We start from the raw sequence: 19,324 nt of genomic DNA, 5'->3' as shown, positions 1-19,324 counted from the left end.
ATTTGCGCATTACAAGACAGCTGACATATTGCCCAACTAAATCTATACAAGATTCTGATTATATTTGATCAGAAAACTAAAAGAGAGTTGGATCAATGTGAACTTATGCTGTGATACAGGTCCCAACCAGAAGACTGCCCGGTCACAGTCAGAGTTAAGAAGCTTTATCACAGCGTCTGACTCATGGTGCAGGGAGATCAGTCCCACACTCGTGACAGGGGAGAAGGTTTAAGTAGCTAGCTGAGAAAAAACAGAGATATCTGCAGGCGGAAGAATTTGTAATTGCATCACTGAGACTAAAGACATCTCAGAAAATCTACCATCCTAATATCAGCTTGTCAGACGTCTACTTTAATCTTGACATAAATAGTTTACGATTGATAACCTCCTATGATGTTTAAACATGTAATGCTGTTTTGAAATCAAGCCTTTTGGATCCATTCTCAGGGAATTTGTATTTCACCAACGCTTTCCTGACCGAGACATACGTGGAGGTGCTCCGCCTGAACACCACTTTCCGCAGGGTGCTCCTGAAGACCCAGGTGGACATGCCACGCCACATCGTTGTGGATCCCAGAAACCGATACTTGTTCTGGGCTGATTATGGCCAGAACCCCAAAATTGAGCGAGCACTCTTGGACGGGACCAATCGCACAATTCTAGTGTCATCAGGCATCATCACTCCACGAGGTCTCGCTCTGGATGGGCAAACTGGCTACGTCTACTGGGTGGACGACTCCCTGGATATGATTGCTCGAGTCAGCCCTCAAGGAGGGGAGACAGAGATCGTGAGGTATGGCAGCCGCTATCCGACTCCTTATGGGATCACAGTGTTCGAGAAGAGCATCATTTGGGTGGACAGAAACCTGAAGAAGGTGTTTCAAGCGAGCAAAGAGCCGGGGAGCACAGAGCAACCTGCTGTTATTAGAGACAACATCAACATGCTGAGAGACGTCGCCATCTTTGACCAGCGTACTCAGCCAATCACCGCTCAGGAGCTTAACCACAACCCCTGCATGGAGGCCAATGGAGGCTGTGACCACTTCTGCTTCGCCCTGCCAGATTCTAGCATGGACAACCAGTACAAAAAATGCAGCTGCGCGTTTGGGAATCTTGGAGCAGATAACGAAAGCTGTGTGGTGTCAAGGGACGATTATCTCATCTACACAACCGAGAGCACAGTGCGCAGCCTGCGCCTTGACTCTGAAGACCATTCGTTGCCCTTCCCTGTGGTCAACGTTCCTCGCACCTCCGTGGCGCTGGATTTTGACATCTCAGACAGGAGGGTCTACTTCACCCAGAGCTCAGGCGCAGGAGCAAGCAAGATCAGCTACATCAGCCTGTCCTCTCCCACCTCAGCCCCTGTAGTGGTTGCATCAGGTAGGTTTAGTAATCATCCTATTACATTTGGTAGCATTCTTATTATGGATGTAGGTAATCAATGTTTTTTGTGCCCTGTGTGTTCTGACAGATCTTGGCGCTCCCGATGGCATCGCTTTTGACTGGATAAACAGAAGGATTTATTACAGTGACTATGTTAACCAGAGCATCAGCTCCATGTCGGTGGACGGCTCTCGGAGGTCTGTTATTGCCCATGTGTCTCGACCAAGAGCCATCATGTTGGATCCTTGTAGGGGGTAAGACACACTCGTGGGCTAGGTTGATCTGGGATTTAGAAGTAAATGCTTCTCGGCTGGCATGAAGTGCAACTATAAAGTGCACCATCCCCAGATCCATTTGGTGCATTACTTTGTTTCATGTACACAAAAGGCACAAAAAAGAAGAAGAACTATAACAAAAATGCTTCCTTGTTCCACAGATACATGTATTGGACAGACTGGGGAACCCATGCAAAGATTGAGCGCGCCACTTTAGGTGGAAACTTCAGAACAGAGGTTGTGAACAGTAGTCTTGTGTGGCCTAATGGACTCACGCTGGACTATGAGGAAGAGAGGCTGTATTGGGCGGATGCCAGCTTGTAAGAAAAAAAAGATACCACTGTTGAAGTATGGACACTGATTTTTCTACCACACTATCCTCAATCTGCCGCTGTTATTTTTTTCCTCTGCCAGACAGAAGATTGAGCGATCCTCTCTCACGGGGTCCAATCGGGAGGTCATCGTCGGCACCGCCATCTACCCCTTTGCCCTGGCCATGTTTGGCCAGTTCATCTACTGGACTGACTGGAACACACGTAGCATCTATCGGGCCAACAAGCACGACGGTTCTGATCAGCGGGTCATGATTCAGAGCCTTCCGTCTCGACCAATGGACATCCACGTCGTAGCCAGCAGGAAGCAGCAGCAGTGCGACAGCCCCTGCCAGCAGTTTAACGGAGGCTGCAGCCATATCTGCACAGCAGGTACATTTAGGTCATCATTACCACTTCAGCATGATGTCACATCTTTTGTCCCATTAATTGAAATTAATGAATTCATAGGACCTAACGGAGCTGAATGTCAGTGTCCGTCTGAGGGTCGCTGGTACTTGGCCGACGACAAGCACTGTATCCCTGATAACGGGACTCGCTGCCAGCCGGGACAGTTTACCTGCCTGAATGGCCGCTGTATTCATGCCCAGTGGAAATGTGACAATGACGACGACTGTGGAGATGGCAGCGATGAGTTGGAGAGGGTCTGTGGTAAGGTGTTCTCTAAGACAAGGAGTTTGAATTTACTGTGTTGCTCACTTGGGTTTCTTCCTCACTTTTAATTGAATTAATCAAAAATGTCACTGCTGATTCTTTGTAATAGCTCTCATGGTGGGCTTAGTTCTCTTCTCTTTACTTCTTTACTCTCTTTTCTACTAAATCTTCACTAACACTTTTTTTTTCTCTTATCTTATTATCTTTATTTTCTTAGGACCTAAACCTCAGTTCAACTATGTTGGTGTGTATGCTTTCACTTTGATGATTAAAGTTCCTTTCACATGCTCCCCCTTCCTAAATGATAACACAAATCAACACTAACACCTGAATCAATCTGCTCATATCTTTGCATGCAGTCCCCCAGTTGCTGTCATCTTTTATTGCGTTGTCAGGTAAAATGAACCTGTGTGTTTCTGTGTGTGTATCTCCCGTCTTACCCCTGACCTCGAGCTCTGACCTGTCCTTGATTCCGATTGGCAGCCTTCCACACATGTGAGCCCACTGTGTTTACCTGTGGTAATGGGCGCTGCGTGCCCTACCACTACCGCTGTGACCACTATGACGACTGCGGAGACAACAGCGACGAAGTGGGCTGTCTGTTCCGACCTTGTGACCCCAACACCGAGTTCGCCTGCAACAACGGCCGCTGCATCGCAAAGGACTATGTCTGCAACGGCCTCAACAACTGCTACGACAACGGAACCTCTGATGAACAAAACTGCCGTGAGTATCTGGATTTGATCACATGAATTAAACACAGGTACATTTCTGTGAAATTGAAGCAGTCAGTCAATTTAGTAAATTTGTGCTAATTTTATGATTGTCTTAGCGGAGAGAACCTGCCAACCAGAGCACACAAAATGTCAGTCTACAAACATCTGCATCCCACGATCATACCTGTGTGACGGAGACAACGACTGTGGGGATTTGAGTGACGAGAGCCCTACACATTGTGGTGAGTTCAGTTACAGCTCATAGAAGAACAACAACTTTTTTGGGGGTTTCTGTTGATGATTTTTCCATTTTGTTCTTTAAATTGAATTTAAAGAACAAGGAGCTTACAGGAACTATTTTCACATAAAAAAGCATAGCTATAAGAAGTATAAGTGGAATCAAATTCATTAGGAGTGAAAAGTCCACCAAGTCCATCATTCTCCTTATGAAACCTTAAAATTGGATATGTCATAAATATCGATTAATTATTCTTTGAGAAATCTACAAAAATACACTTTATCTCGCAATGTTAAATAGCGTGAAAACAAATTCCTCATCCCCCTGATCTAGATCCAGACCAAACTTAAATGAGTTCTTCTCTTGGTCATTCCCCACCCCTCTAAAAAATGTCATGGATATTGGTAGTAGCACTCAAAGAAGATGGCAGAAAACAATCAACAGTGCACAAAGTGAATTTATACAAAGCCCTGTAGGTTCACAGACATAGGATTGATCAGACAACCCTTTACAATTAGAAGAGCGCCTCTACAAAAGGATTTTACAGGAAAATCATTTAGGTAAAAATAATCCAAAGTGTTCTATAACTATAAATTAGACTATGATGGTTTGCAAATTTCCAAATCCACTCAATCTATGTGAAACAGGATTTAAAAGAGCCAAGAACAGATCAGTCTTTGTCCTTTAAGTGACTTAATGCCTTTTTATTCTCTATGCAGCAACATCCACATGTTCCCAGAGTGAGTTCCGTTGCTCCAGCGGCCGCTGCATCCCCGCCCACTGGCACTGTGACGGAGGGGCGGACTGTTCTGACGGCTCTGATGAGCCCCTCTCCTGCAGTGAGTGTCACACGACTCGTCTCACCCTCAAAACGGGGCCTGTGTGCTTTTGTGTGTCTGCCCCTGCCCCACTATCAGCTGCTTGGGCATTGTGTGTCGGTGTCCGTCCGCCAATCTTCGTCTGTGTGCTGGTGTGAGAGAGCGCTGTGAGTGATGTGGCGGAGGGTGCGAGTCGCTGGTGTATTTCTTTGTTGACGATGTGGTCAGCCAGGCCTCCTATTGTGTGCGGCATTCCTCTGTGGTGACGCCCCTCAGTGTCCTCTGACAAACACCACCTCCCCCTCCCTTTGTCCACCAGGGGTTACAGAGCCTCACTTTGGCTTTTGTTTAGATAGCTCACCATGCATGGGAATGTAGAGCTGCAATGACTATTTTGAAAGGCAGTGTTGTGGGGGGGGGGGGAGTAACCGAGGTAATTAGTAACTACGAAAAGTAACAGCAAAGTATAAACATTTATATCGGATATAAATCAGTTCACATACATTATAGAGTCACAGAGCTGTATTTGTTTTCCTGCACTCAGCCCAGTTTAATGTCCCATGATTTGTCTCTGCAGTCACATCGGTCAGAACCTGCAACACAGACCAGTTCCGCTGTGATGATGGCAGGTGCATCGCCTCCTCCTGGATCTGTGACGGGGACAATGACTGTGGGGACATGAGCGATGAAGACGAGAGACATAATTGTGGTATGCATCCTTAACTTTCCTTTTTCCTCTCTCATTTTGTTTTATTTAAACGTCTCCTTCTGCATCTTCCCAGTTCTTCATCTCCTCCCCTCTATTCCTACCACTTCTCCACTTTGCTCCCCTCCTGCCTCATTCATCCTGTCGTTACTCAGGACTGGATGGATGGATTAGGATGCCCACCACTGGGGAAGTGTTATGGGGGAATCGCTGGCAGTCAGCGTCCAGCATCTTTGGTTTCCTGTAGAAGGTCTCCAGCCGAAGAAGCTGACATTCCTGATTTCTCCTGCCTCACTCATTACTTTTGTGCCTCTCTCTGGCTTCCTGGCTCAGGAAGGATCAGGACTCTTATGTCTCACCAGTGTGTGCTCTAACAATAAGATGCCTGAAGCTAAAGTGTTCCGCACGGCTGAGCCCCTGTAGGAAACCTTCTTCAAACAATGCGAATCAATCGCTCCAGGTGGATAAAAAAGTTGAGGTCATGGCTGGACGTTATAAAACACAGATTGGAATGTTTGGCTCTCCAAAAATGCTAGTTGACATTTGGTCAGATGTTATCCTTCTTTCCCATTCCTGATTTTGTTTGTTTATTCTTTTTTTCAGCCAATCGCACATGTTCAAGTTCAGAGTTCACCTGTGTGAACAACCAACCTCCTCTGCGCAAATGCATCCCCCGTGACTGGTTGTGTGACGGAGACGCAGACTGTGCGGATGGATCAGATGAGCATCAAAACTGCTCACGCAGATCCTGTGGCATTAACGAGTTCACCTGTAACAATGGCCTCTGCATACGAAGCTCCTACAGGTTAGACCAAAAAAAAACCATTACAGAACAACGACATGAAATCTGTCAAATTTGTTTCTGAAAACTTGAAGACCTATTTTTTGTCTGGCCTGTTTTATCCCTCAACTCAGGTGTGATCGGCGAAATGACTGTGGAGACAGCAGCGACGAGCAGAGCTGCACCTACCAGCCCTGCCAGCAGCACCAGTTCACCTGCCACAACGGCCGCTGCGTGTCCCACGACTTCGTCTGCGACGGGGACAACGACTGCGGCGACGAGTCTGACGAGCTGGAGCACATGTGCCACACGCCGGCGCCGACCTGTCCTCCTGCAGAGTTCAGATGTGATAATGGCCACTGCATCCCCCTGAGCCAGATGTGCGACAGGAATGACGACTGCTCTGACAACAGTGACGAGAAGGGATGCGGTGAGTGAATATACTTTGACTCTTTCGGTATCTTGGTCTGCAGTTGGGTTTTGTTCAGCTGGTGCATGCTCCCTCTAGAGGAAATGTCAAAGAAGTGATGGAAGTGGTATCAGAGAGGACAAGGCCACAAATCTAAATAAAATTTATGGAAAATTAAAAAAAATAAAAATGGGAGAATTGTACTTATGAATGAAGTATGAATGATAACTCCTTAGTAGTTTTTGAGTCCTCTTTACTGTACATACAACAAATAACATTTTTACTACACAGATCTGGAAATAGAATCAGTTATACACTCTGATTGTGATTGTGACTGTAGATGTAATATGCAAAGTTAAAGTAAGAACAATGAGTCAAGTTGAAATAAAATATTAAAAAGATATCGTTAAATAAATAAAAGACGACAAATAATACAAATTTCCTTATAACTTCTTTATCTTCTTGAATATTGGGCTGACGTTTTTTTTACTTTGCTAATAACCTATAGTGAATGTCTGGCTTTTCTCTCACTGAAGGTATCAATGAATGCACCGACCCATCCATCCATCACTGCGACCACAATTGCATCGACACGCCCACCAGCTTCATCTGCACCTGCCGGCCGGGTCACCACCTCATGTCCGACGGCAAAACGTGTGACGATGTGAACGAGTGCGAGGAGACACCGGGCGTGTGCAGCCAGGTCTGCGAGAACACCGTCGGCTCATACGTGTGTAAGTGCGCCCCGGGGTTCCTGCGAGAGCCCGACGGCCACAGCTGCCGACAGAACAGCAAGATCTCCCCTTACCTCATCTTCAGCAACCGCTATTACCTGAGGAACCTGTCCACAGACGGGCAGGCCTACTCTCTGATCCTGCAGGGCCTGACCAGTGTGGTGGCGCTGGACTTTGATCGCGTGGACAAGCGCCTCTATTGGATTGACGTGAGCCGCCGAGTCATAGAGAGGATGTCCTTCAACGGCAGCAACAGAGAGGTGGTGGTCAATGGTGTTCTACACGGGGAGGGCCTCGCGGTCGACTGGGTGGCGAGGAAACTCTACTGGGTGGACAGCTTCTTGGATTGTCTCAAGGTGTCAGAACTGGACGGGAGATTTGTGAAGAAACTTGCTGAACACTGTGTCGATGACAATAATACCTACTGCTTCGAGAACCCCAGAGCCATTGTGTTGCATCCAAAATATGGGTGAGTAGGAATCAAATCTCATAGCAGAGTGAATAATATACTGGCTTGGTTTGGCTGCTGTACTTGCCCACATGCTCTTATCACAATATATTAATATGAGCATATATTATTAAACATTTAGAACAATAAATCACAGAGGTTATATCATAGGTACATTTTTCTCCAGAATCTGACCTTATTCTGACTTTTCTGACATAATGTGTATTTGTAAAACTTTATCTTAAATTCTTGATTTTTGATGATCATCACAAAAGTTTATTGGATGTAATTTTGTTGCATATTATTTGTTGTTAATTTACTAAAGGACTGTCCAAAGACCCTTATTTTAGTTAAGATTTTGTACGTTTTCGGAGCAGCATTTCATTTCCTGAGGTATTTCCTTGAAAAACAAAACTATTATTGGAATGACATTCCTCATATTTGTTGGAATTCTTTTTTTGTCCTATCCGCATTTTTCCGTGTCTTGCTGACCTGATGTGGACGGAGTAGGACCAAGTCTTTTTAGGTCACTCTAGTAAATTGCCAGAAAATAATTATCTTGGAATGTACCAACTGAAAAATGAACTGACAGTATTTTACCAATAATCATTTACAGATTACAAAGTAGCTGTGAACTGAAGCGTTATTCCTATTATGATGTTTTCATTTTCAATATTTAGTGATAAGGAAAGATTCCATATCCACACATGTTGCATGTAGAGATATGATCTTAAGTGATTTTCTTGGGTTGCTGTTAGATACGTGTACTGGACAGACTGGGGAGACAAAGCGTTTATAGGCCGTGTTGGGATGGATGGACTCAACAAAGCAGCCATCATTACCACCAAGATCGAGTGGCCCAACGGCATCACCATCGACTACACCAACGACAAGCTCTACTGGTCCGACGCTCATCTCAACTACATTGAGTAAGTGCGTTCGTCAGGAAGTGGTCACACTCTGTCGTCCTGCAGCGCAGCGAGACCTGTGACCCTTGACCTTTTTGTTCCCCCTCAGGTTCTCAGACTTGGACGGTAAACACAGACACACGGTGTACGATGGAGATTTGCCTCATCCGTTCGCCCTGACCGTGTTCGAGGACTATGTCTACTGGACGGACTGGAACCTGCGCACGGTGGAGAAAGGCAACAAGTACGACGGCTCGGGTCGGGAGGCCCTGGTGAACACCACACACAGGCCGTTTGACATTCACGTATGCCATCCCTACAGACAGCCAATCGGTGAGAACTTTATTTCCAATAGACTTTTATGTCGTAGGCAGTTAAAGCTGTTTGTCATCTTGACACATCCTTTATTTATCTACACAGGTTTTTACTAATAATCTGAACAATACCTGCCCTGTATTTTCCCAGTGGTGCTGAACTGAGGTTTCTCTCCCCCTGACAGTAAACAACCCCTGTGCGGTGAACAATGGCGGCTGCTCTCACCTGTGCCTGATCCGTCACGGAGGACTAGAACACGCTTGCGAATGCCCCGATCATTTCATGACCGTCCAGATCGGCGGCCTGACCCGATGCCTTCCCATGTGCACCAGCACCCAGTACAGATGTGCTAACAACGAACGGTTTGTTAAGATTTCTCGTTGACTTAATCATGTGACATGTAGCGTTTTAAAGACATAGAAAACCTAGAACAAAGAAAGTTTGACTGTGGTTGTGAAGAGTGATGGCTGATGTCTCACTGATGGGGGTTTTGTTTGTATCATCATTCCAAAGTAAGCACACATTTCTCATGTCCCTGCTGTCAACACTTCTTGATCTTTTCATTAACTGCGAACAAAAAGATAATTCCGGTAACATAAGCTGTTAACTTGATAATGTCCTTGTTTTCTCTATTTGCATTGGAAAACTGCGCCACCTGCTGTTGGTGCTGTAACAACCATCAGTTTTTATAGAAAAATCTTCCTTTTTTGTGGCAAACATGATCCACTATAAAAATGCTTCATATTATAAAATCATGTAAAATGCTCTGCTCTATATAATTACTCACATTTTTAACATGATCTAAATCTCTCCTTTTTATCCTGACCTCTGGGCCAACAGTTGTATTCCTATCTGGTGGAAGTGTGATGGTCAGAGCGACTGCAGAGACGGCTCTGATGAGCCCCCTACCTGTCCACCTCGCCACTGCAGGCTCGGACAGTTTCAGTGTAACGACGGAAACTGCACGAGTCCTCACTTCCTCTGCAACAGCAACCAGGACTGTCATGATGGCTCAGATGAAGACCCTATCCTGTGTGGTAGGTTGTGTTCTTGTGAATATTAGTGTTATTGCCTGTTTTCTTTTACTGTTTTACTTGCAGTTGTGTAATTTCCCCCGTTTCTGTGTGAATATGTCTTCCCTGTAGCTACACACCAGTGTGAATCCCACCAGTGGCAATGTGCAAATAAGCGGTGTGTCCCCGAGTCGTGGCAGTGTGACGGAGAGGATGACTGTGGCGACCAATCGGACGAGGACCCCGCCCACTGCTCCGCCAGGACCTGTCGCCCCGGACAGTTCAAGTGCCGCAACGGACGCTGTATCCCCCAGAACTGGAAATGTGATGTCGATGACGACTGTGGTGACAACTCTGACGAGCCACTAGAGGAGTGCAGTGAGTAATATTCAGAGCTATTAGACTCCACAGAGTTTCATACCATGAAACTCAATGGATTTTGATATTCTATACCTTCATTAATCGTCTGCATGACTATCTTGGTGTTTTCTCCACAGTGGGTCCGACCTACCGATGTGACAACCACACAGAGTTTGACTGCAGGACCAACTACCGCTGTGTTCCCCTGTGGTCCGTTTGCAACGGCCACAACGACTGCAGAGACAACAGCGATGAGCAGGGCTGCGGTGAGTCCGTGACCGAACCGAACCCTTGCTCGCGTCGTGGAAGTGAAGACTTCTTATTTCATGGTTTCGATCATTATGACACTATTGCAGCTCATGTTTGAGTTGATGCAGTCCCATTTGGTGTTTTCACGATGGTAAGGTTGATTTTGGAGCGGATTAAAAAAAGTGACACCTTGCAAACAGGAGTATGATTTCAAGCAGTGAGTGAAGGGGCAATTAGCCAACTCCTCGGCCTCCTGTGGAACATTACCCAGTGAGGTAGTGGGAGACGCTGATGGAGAGGGTCTCACCACTCGTCCTCCCCCGCAGCTCGCCACTCCCCGAGAGCGCCACGGATTTATGAGCTGTCCGGTGGAAGGGATCCACGTACGTGCGCGTACATGTGTGTTGCTGCTCTGTCCTTGCGTGGGGGCAGGGTTCACACAAGCCTCTTTGTAATTTGCTACAATCCAAACACACTCACCGCGGCCCTCCCATCTCTTATCAGGGGCTCCCACTCCATTAGTGCCATGCCCGCGCAGGAGGGGAGATCCGCGCTAATCTTCCTGTAAGAATGTAGCAGATGGGCCAGGTGGAGGGCAAGCAGGGCAGGACTAGCTAACTTTGCGCTATCTTTGACCCCCAGCACCGTGTGGTAGAGACAGCTCAGAGCAGCTCTCCTCCACTCCTCTCCCTTCTGTGCTTCTCATCTCCTGGAGTCTTATCCTCCACAGACACGTACTGGCATGGAGAGAGGTCACCCATCTGTCTCAGGCATGCTGCTCTCCTCCCTTCATCACTAGTGCGCTTTAATTAAATAAAACGAGATGCCTTTCATTTCAAACTGACATTTTCATTATTACATAAAGGTCTAAAAATGTCCTGTCGTAATGTGAAGTGATTGCTCTAATTGATACGTTTATCTGCTGCAGCTTCTCGCTTTTTTTCTCATCTCAGACTGCTCATAATAGAACTTTGTGATTTGATTAATTAATTAAAATTAATGATGTAGTGAATAGATGAAGTAAAAAAACGTTTAAAACTGTAAAAATGATTGTATTCTGCAACAATTCAAACCTTCATAGAAATTATAGTATTAAGTTTGAAACATTATTTACAATCTTTTGAATGCTGTTGGATTGTCCTGTGTTACACTAAGAGGCATTTATTATATTTTGTTTATATCAATTATAAGCAATGAGAGTAGTTTAGATATTAAAAACATGTCGCACACAATAAAGTTCAGCATCACCACAAACAACAACACATCCCAAACATCAAAACATCAACTGAACATGGTGTCTGCAATGAAAATATCAAGAAAATACTGAAAATATGATTCCTTAGTGTCTTATTAGCACAAACTTCTCAACATAGGCCTTTTCTTAGAAGTTACATTACATTTTGTATTGTAGGATTATTGTAAACTAAGTAAACTGCAGTGTTGTTGTGGTCCTACCACACTTACAGTACAGTATAAGTGTTGTGAATTTTATAGATACAAGTCTCATGTGCCTAAAGAAAAAGAAAGCCAAGGTCACATGTTAAAAAGCACTTACCACTGGGAAAAAATGTTCTCCAAGTTTCTTTATTTCGATGTGCATTATGTTGTAGGAGAGCGTCTTCATTCGTGTGCCTTCTCCTTCTCCAGATGAACTGACCTGTGATCCTAACGGAGACTTCCGCTGTGGCAACAACCGCTGCATCCCAGTGAGATGGACGTGTGATGGGGATGACGACTGCGGGGACAATTCAGATGAACGCAGCTGCAGTGAGTCCTGTTTATCATCACTGGCAGAGTTGTAGCATTCAAGAGTGAATTACAAGAGGGTGAACAGTGAAAATCAATGTGGATTGTTTGGTAGATTGTAGATTGTCAGGTTTATTATGGGATTTCTGCTTAGTTTCATTAAAAAGTCAGAATGAAAATGAGATGTTGATGACAAAGAATAGCCATGCTATCATTTCATCGGATCCAGTTTTGTAAGAGGCTCGACACTGCTGCCGACAGCCGAGTGCTGAGAGCGGAGGTCTTATCAGCTGCTGGAGAAACAGGCTGTCTCCAGCGTGTCAGGCAGAGGGTGAGGGAGTGTGTCACCCTTTGCCCTGGAGAATTTAAACACGTCGGCTTACATGTCAGTTAATAAGAGTAACGTAGCCCAAGCCGGGACGAGGGTGAAATCACAGAGGTACCGCTCCCCTTGTTGCTGCGCTGGTGAAACCATGAGAGTTTATCTCTTGTGAACTCATGAGCTCACTGCAGAGTAACGGCTGCACACGCTGCTTTTGGATTAGGGTGGGTGCTTTATGTCAAATTAAGGAAAGAAAAGAAAATCGGTCATTCTTAATGTATTTTTAGAAGTTTGAGAAATACAATTAGACTTTAGTATAAGAAAGTGGCTTCAGGCTTTGGGTGTTTATTGCCTGATTAGTTACCTACTCCAAGTAGGTTATGTTTTCCTCTGTGTTTGTTTGTTTGTTTGTTTGTTTGCTAGTGAGCAGGATTACGCAAAAAACAACTCAACTGATTTCCATGAAAACATTTTGGGGGGTGGCGTATGTCTCAAGGTAGAATCCGTACATTTTGGTGCTCATCCATTTAAGGGGGCGGAACCAGGAATTCTATTTTCCCTTTCTTGATAATGTTTTTTTTAGTGCAGATCCAAATAAAAACAACATCTCTTGATTTAAACGTGGTTTTGTGAGAGCCCTGTTGGGCCTTGGAGATGGTATGAACTCTACTGCCTGGTTGATTTTGTTTGTTTTGAACATGGGTACTTACATCAATATGAAGAAGTTCTACATTTCTCTCGGTTCTACGCTGAGTTTTCTGTTCTTCATGTTTCCCCCCTCAGCTCCACGCGTGTGCACAGAGAGTGAGTTTCGTTGCGATAATCTGCGCTGCATTCCCGACCGTTGGGTCTGTGACCATGACAACGACTGTGAGGACAACTCGGATGAAAGGGACTGTGGTGAGTGGAGGGTCTTTGTTTTGGTTCGGGGGGGGGGCCTGGCTGTTTGTCAGTAACGGAGTGCGGCACTAAACAAAGAGGCAATAAAACTCCAAAGATTTGAAGGATAGCGCAGACAGACGGGACCACCAGAGAGTCGTTTATTCAAATAGTTTATTTACGCCTGTCCAGCTGGAAGGATTTCCTCCATAGAGCGCTGGTGGTGTTCAGCCCAGAAGGGTTAATTTAGATCATATACAGGAAATAGAGTATTTCCCCATGTAGTAAATAAAGACAAAATTCTGGTAATGCAGTGAGACGTTTAAAAAAGGTTTAGAGCTCATCTTAAACGGATCTTTATTGTAATTACAAAGACAAATCTAGTGCTTCCCTCTTGTGTGTGTTCACTTGTATCTGAAGTAATGTTGGGTTTCCTGCCGGTTCGTCTCGGTTGCAGAGCTGCGGACGTGTCATCCCGGATACTTCCAGTGTGGCAGCGGACACTGTATCGCCGAGCGTTTCAAATGTGATGGAAACGCAGACTGTCTGGACTATACTGATGAGATGTCATGTCGTGAGTGTCCCACATCTAATGGCTTTCAAGCGTGTATTTTTGATAATCCTCACGTACAGCGTTTCACTGAATGGCTGTGTGACTAATTGAATTTGACCGAATGGCACTTACTTTCAGCGACGCGCTATCCCAATGGCACATACTGCCCCCCCTTCCTGTTTGAGTGCAAGAACCACGTGTGTGTCCAGCCTCAGTGGAAATGTGATGGAGACAACGACTGTGGAGACAATTCAGATGAGGAGCTACACCTCTGCTGTGAGTCAACACAAACACAAGTGCCGCACGCATGAAACCACATGTCACATTGTGTGAATCAGACAAACCCAGAATCGCATTATGCAGCATTTGGACAAATAATCACTATTTGTGGATCTAGTGAAGTCGCTGTTCTCAGACCTGCTGTTTCTGTGCGTCCGCAGTGGACATCCAGTGTGAGACTCCGTTCCGATTCCGCTGTGAGAACAACCGCTGCATCTACAGCCACGAGCTGTGTAACTCGGTGGACGACTGTGGCGATGGCTCCGATGAGAAACAGGAAAACTGTACGTGTGATGCTCGTTGTAACACTGACCTTAGTTTAACATTTACCTACTCAATCTAAGGAACTCATACTTTTTTTTTTTTAAACCAAGTTCAATGCATCAATGGCCGCTCTTGAGCTGATGTGTTTCTCTCCATCCAGGCCAAACCCCCACTCATGGCCCCTGCACAGACGATGAGTACAAATGCAGTAATGGACAATGCATCCCTCTGCAGTATGCCTGCGATGATTATGACGACTGTGGAGACCAGTCAGATGAGCTTGGCTGTCGTAAGTTACACAGTAAAAAAAAAGGCATATTGCTAACTCAATCCAATAGTTATAATTATTATATCTTATAAAATCACCTTATCTCTGGAAAGATGAAGTTTAAGTAGTTAAATAAGGTTATCTTGCATTAGATTCATTCAGTTCCACCTACAGGATTGCATGGTTTATGTACGAATAAGGTACATGAAGTTTAATTAAATTTTCTTTAATCTGCTGTCGTCAGACCAAGGCAGTGGGCACATGTGCAGTGATAACATCTGTGAACACAACTGCACCGACCTGACGGAGGGAGGCTTCCTCTGCTCCTGCAGGTCGGGCTACAAGCCCAGAGAGACAGAGAAGCACACGTGTGACGGTAAACTGCACCATCAGTTAGTCAGTCATGCACTCAGTCCATTTACCCACTGACAGATCACACCTTCATTTCTTTTTCCTCTGTTTTAATTTCCTCTGCTTTCGCCAAAAGATGTGAACGAGTGTGAGGTGTACGGGACGTGCCCTCAGGAGTGTCAGAACACGAAGGGCAGCTACGAGTGCTTCTGTGCTGAAGGCTTTCAATCGTTCGGGGAGCCGCACGGGACCGAGTGTGCCGCCCAGGGTAAGAGCTTAACTTTCGTGCTAAGAAGGTGCACATATCCTCCTTTATTTCTCATTAAAGCCAAAGTCTGGATCATAATTGCTAACTGCTCTCGTCCCATCTCACCTTCTACTCAGGGAACCCACCAGTGCTGCTCCTGCCAGACAACGTTCGCATCCGTCGTTTCAACCTGACGTCTGAGGAGTATTCAAACTATGTGGACAACGCTGAGCACATCCAGGCCCTGGATTACCTGTGGGACCCCGAGGGACAGAGCCTCAGTAAGAATGATGCTGTTGTAGACCATTTCTTCTTCTGCTTTCAGAAGCGTATATATATAAAACAGCAATATCTCAGTTTGGATAACCTGTATTCCCCCCGGATGTGCTGCAGGTATTGTGTACTGGACAGTGCTGGGTCGAGGCTCCCAGTTCGGCTCCATCAAACGTGCCTACATGACCACGTTCAACGATCACGGCAACAACCCGGTGAAAGAGCTGGATCTGAACCTGAGATATGTCGCTAATCCCGACGGCATCGCGGTGGACTGGGTTGGAGGGTAAACTACCAGGGTTGAGAATTCACTTGTTTAAAGGCCACTCTAAGTTGCATTCAGCTGCTCACTGGGTTCCTTTTTGACCATTTGCAGGCACATATACTGGACAGATTCTGGCACCAATCGGATTGAAGTGGCCAAACTGGATGGGCGGTACAGGAAGTGGTTGATCCACACTGACCTCGACCAGCCTGCTGCTATTGTTGTCAATCCATCACTCGGGTAAGAGGCTGTTGAGTTTTAGTATTAAAAACATGTTGTTGCATCTTGTTTTACGTCTTGAAAGAAATGGTGTACTTTGTGTGTGCCAGAATGATGTACTGGACAGACTGGGGCAGGAAACCCAGAATAGAATCAGCGTGGATGGACGGTCAGAATAGAGTTGTGCTGGTGAAGGAGGAGGACCTGGGCTGGCCTACTGGGCTGGCTCTGGACTATCTGAATGGAAACAGGATTTACTGGTGCGACTCCAAAGAGAACATCATCGAGTCCATGAGTCACGACGGCACAGACAGAAAGATCATCATATCGGGAGGTCAGAACACTGAGATACAGGGCAGCGTGGACACTGAACTGTTTTCATTCAAATCACACGTTAGGTAAAGACTGAGTGAGATGTGCATTAAAGTCTTGTGTTTTCTCTGCTCTAGATATTGGACATCCCTACAGTCTGGACGTCTTTGAAGGTCACGTGTACTGGACGACTAAGGAGAAAGGGGAAGTGTGGAGGACCAACAAGTTTGGGAAAGGAAACAAAGTCAAAGTTATAACCATCAACCCGTGGCTGACTCAAGTCCGAATTTACCAGGAGCACCGACACAACCGCTCAGGTCAGAACACAAAGCGACTCAAGTGATTGTGCAGCAAAAGAAAGAAGATTTACTACACAGGGAATATTACAGGGAATCTGTGTTCACATGAAAATTGTGTTGGGGATGTTTATTCATTTATATTGTATTTTTACAACTTACTATAAACCAAATACTACAGAAAAAGAAGACAGGATAGTGATGAGCTTTTATATGTTTAGTTGTGTCTTTTTATTCAACCCCAAATCTGATTGATGCATCCTTGATCACACACACACTGAAATTCTACAATAAACAACAAGTTATATGAAGGAAAGAAACCAAACTTTAAAAAAAAGTAACAGCATGCATCATCAAATATCCCAACAACTCCTTGGGATTAAATCTGTTGATTAAAAATGATCGTGGAAACAAAGAGCAGAGCTGCTCATGTATTTTCGATTTTCTAAACATTACAGTGAAAAGATGTATATGTAGTGATGTGTAATGAAATATATAATCAACCCTCCCCAAGCTTATCTTAAAGTAAGCATTCTCTTTCATTGAACCACACCTCACAGTGTTGTTCTTCTGTTCTTCTGTGCTCTGTCCTCTTCAGTGCTGAACCCTTGTAAGAACGTGTGCAGCCACCTCTGTCTCCTCCGGCCTGGCGGCTACACCTGCGCCTGCCCACAGGGCTCCTCTCAGGTGGAGTTCGACTCCAACGAATGTGATGCAGGTGAACCACAACAACAGCCCGGCTGCATGTAGCTGTCGTGTTGTCATCATTTTTTCATTCATTGACATTTCTCAATCTCTGTTTGCTCCTGGCTGCTCCTGTGTTGCTTCTGTGAGCTTGTGATGGTTGTGATGTTGTTTTGCCGTTTTATTATTTATTCATCCCGTGCCTACCTGGCGTTTTGCTCCTTCAGCCATTGAGGCTCCTGTTCCGATGCCCCTTGCATGTAGATGCATGAATGGTGGAACCTGCTACACCGATGAAGGTGGTCTGCCCAAGTGCAAGTGAGTGTGAATGCAGGTTCCATTTATACCAGTGAATGATTCTCCATCAGTCATTCTCAGTAATGTGTGTTATACTTGATGATCAACCTTTTCATACATATTGTAAAATGCAGTTTTCCAATGTAAAATCTCCCAGTATTCAAAATGTATTCTGGTTGTATTGTTTAGATGTCCATCTGGTTACTTGGGCAGCTACTGTGAGATGGGGAAGTCACGAGGAGCTCCCGCAGGAACAGGTACTGTGTTTCCGATACCATCCACCATTTTACAATGAGAATAATATTAACTTTACATATATGGTACCTTAAACAAAGGGGGTTTCAAATATGATTTGACAAAGCAGGGAAACTTGGGGGCAATCATAAAAATCCAATAATTATGAAATTGAAGCAATAAGAAAAACATAAAAAGATGACATCCCATAAAGGCAAGTCTGTAATGTCTCCTGCCTTGAGGCTCATGCTGGTTCATAAGAGGTCAACATTTCTGTTATGTAGTTTGACGAAGCCGAGCTTCACAAATCTTAAAATGAATTCTAAATTAAACAGGCAGCCAATGAAGAGAAGCCACTCTCGGGTTGATGTGGTGTCTTCTTGTAAAATCAAAGTTGTTTTATTTCAAAATGTATGAAACAGCTCATACTGCTTAGCAGTTTGCAGGATTTTTTCGGTGATGAGGTTAATCGGTTCTCTCACGTGTACTGGCCGTCATGTGAGGCCTGTTGTTCAGTACCAGTCGTGTCATCTTGGATTTACTAAAGCAGGACGAGGCCAAAGGTGATGAAGTCAAACTTCTTTCTCATCGTACAGCTAATGGTTAAACAGGGAAGCAAAACAACTTAGAAAACTGCCTCAATCAGCAAGTAAAGTACATGTTGACCGGACAAAATATAACTTAAGATCAATTAATAACCAAGAAAATTGATGACTGTTTACATTCAGCAAAAATAACGGGTCTTCTAGAAGTCATGAAAGGTAACATACCAGTCAGCAAAATATCATTAGAGAATAATATTTAGCATTTTGTTGTGACAAGTTCCCATAACCACACAACTGAATATTTGTCACTCTCCATGTGTGTAGCTGTGGCTGTTCTACTGGCCGCCATTATCATCCTGATCACCGGAGCATTGGCTGTCGGAGTTTTCATCAACTACAAGCGAACGGGATCCTTCATGCCCTCCATGCCCAAACTCCCCAGGTATCTCAGCTCTTGTCCTTTCCACTCAGTGCATGTTTGATGATCTGAAACTAAACTAAGGTTGTTGTTTTTTTGTGTGCTCAGCCTCAGTAGCCTGGTGAAGTCCAGTGACACCGGGAACGGGGTGACGTTCCGCTCGGGTGATAACGTCGACCTCGGACCATCACACATTGGAGTGTCATTCATTGACACGGCCATGCAGATGGTGAGTCCATCAGGGAACGTTGTTAGCAGTTAATTCAGTTAATGCATTCATGCTCGTCTCAGCATTAGTCCGGAAAAGTTAACAATTGCATAGTGTTTCATTTGTGGTTGAATGTATACTGAAAGATGGATCTTATTAATATCATATCCCATAGGAGGATAACTTTGCAGTAGACACTGGGAGGCAGCCAATCACATTTGAGAACCCATTATACGCCACCGCCCCCGGGGTTTCTGGAGATCCTGCTGTCATTTATGCCACACAGGTACTCGTTAATGAATGTGTCTTATCTTTTAATATGTCT

The 19,324-nt window shown here is 45.0% G+C and overlaps 1 protein-coding gene across 1 annotated transcript in view; it reads left to right on the top strand.

Moving 5' to 3' along the window:
- lrp2a (low density lipoprotein receptor-related protein 2a) overlaps nucleotides 1-19,324 on the top strand; it is a 45,289-nt gene that overhangs the window by 24,332 nt on the left and 1,633 nt on the right. The window contains exons 39-75 of the mRNA XM_062402062.1: nucleotides 448-1,380; nucleotides 1,472-1,637; nucleotides 1,820-1,978; nucleotides 2,073-2,362; nucleotides 2,441-2,641; nucleotides 3,128-3,370; nucleotides 3,477-3,602; nucleotides 4,318-4,437; nucleotides 4,994-5,125; nucleotides 5,726-5,927; nucleotides 6,038-6,333; nucleotides 6,849-7,515; nucleotides 8,253-8,423; nucleotides 8,512-8,735; nucleotides 8,902-9,079; nucleotides 9,558-9,754; nucleotides 9,863-10,108; nucleotides 10,228-10,356; nucleotides 11,987-12,106; nucleotides 13,191-13,307; nucleotides 13,744-13,860; nucleotides 13,978-14,115; nucleotides 14,280-14,402; nucleotides 14,543-14,671; nucleotides 14,895-15,026; nucleotides 15,138-15,269; nucleotides 15,386-15,529; nucleotides 15,642-15,807; nucleotides 15,898-16,026; nucleotides 16,116-16,339; nucleotides 16,455-16,634; nucleotides 17,212-17,331; nucleotides 17,525-17,615; nucleotides 17,784-17,851; nucleotides 18,698-18,815; nucleotides 18,900-19,020; nucleotides 19,175-19,285. Coding sequence (XP_062258046.1) covers nucleotides 448-1,380; nucleotides 1,472-1,637; nucleotides 1,820-1,978; nucleotides 2,073-2,362; nucleotides 2,441-2,641; nucleotides 3,128-3,370; nucleotides 3,477-3,602; nucleotides 4,318-4,437; nucleotides 4,994-5,125; nucleotides 5,726-5,927; nucleotides 6,038-6,333; nucleotides 6,849-7,515; nucleotides 8,253-8,423; nucleotides 8,512-8,735; nucleotides 8,902-9,079; nucleotides 9,558-9,754; nucleotides 9,863-10,108; nucleotides 10,228-10,356; nucleotides 11,987-12,106; nucleotides 13,191-13,307; nucleotides 13,744-13,860; nucleotides 13,978-14,115; nucleotides 14,280-14,402; nucleotides 14,543-14,671; nucleotides 14,895-15,026; nucleotides 15,138-15,269; nucleotides 15,386-15,529; nucleotides 15,642-15,807; nucleotides 15,898-16,026; nucleotides 16,116-16,339; nucleotides 16,455-16,634; nucleotides 17,212-17,331; nucleotides 17,525-17,615; nucleotides 17,784-17,851; nucleotides 18,698-18,815; nucleotides 18,900-19,020; nucleotides 19,175-19,285 — 7,160 coding nt within the window. The remainder of the gene's footprint in view (nucleotides 1-447; nucleotides 1,381-1,471; nucleotides 1,638-1,819; nucleotides 1,979-2,072; nucleotides 2,363-2,440; nucleotides 2,642-3,127; nucleotides 3,371-3,476; nucleotides 3,603-4,317; nucleotides 4,438-4,993; nucleotides 5,126-5,725; nucleotides 5,928-6,037; nucleotides 6,334-6,848; nucleotides 7,516-8,252; nucleotides 8,424-8,511; nucleotides 8,736-8,901; nucleotides 9,080-9,557; nucleotides 9,755-9,862; nucleotides 10,109-10,227; nucleotides 10,357-11,986; nucleotides 12,107-13,190; nucleotides 13,308-13,743; nucleotides 13,861-13,977; nucleotides 14,116-14,279; nucleotides 14,403-14,542; nucleotides 14,672-14,894; nucleotides 15,027-15,137; nucleotides 15,270-15,385; nucleotides 15,530-15,641; nucleotides 15,808-15,897; nucleotides 16,027-16,115; nucleotides 16,340-16,454; nucleotides 16,635-17,211; nucleotides 17,332-17,524; nucleotides 17,616-17,783; nucleotides 17,852-18,697; nucleotides 18,816-18,899; nucleotides 19,021-19,174; nucleotides 19,286-19,324) is intronic.

This window comes from Platichthys flesus, chromosome 13, assembly GCF_949316205.1.
Source record: "Platichthys flesus chromosome 13, fPlaFle2.1, whole genome shotgun sequence".
NCBI classification, from domain to species: domain Eukaryota; kingdom Metazoa; phylum Chordata; class Actinopteri; order Pleuronectiformes; family Pleuronectidae; genus Platichthys; species Platichthys flesus.
The sequence above is the reverse complement of the archived record's forward strand: the minus strand, read 5'-3'. Positions and strand labels throughout refer to the sequence as shown.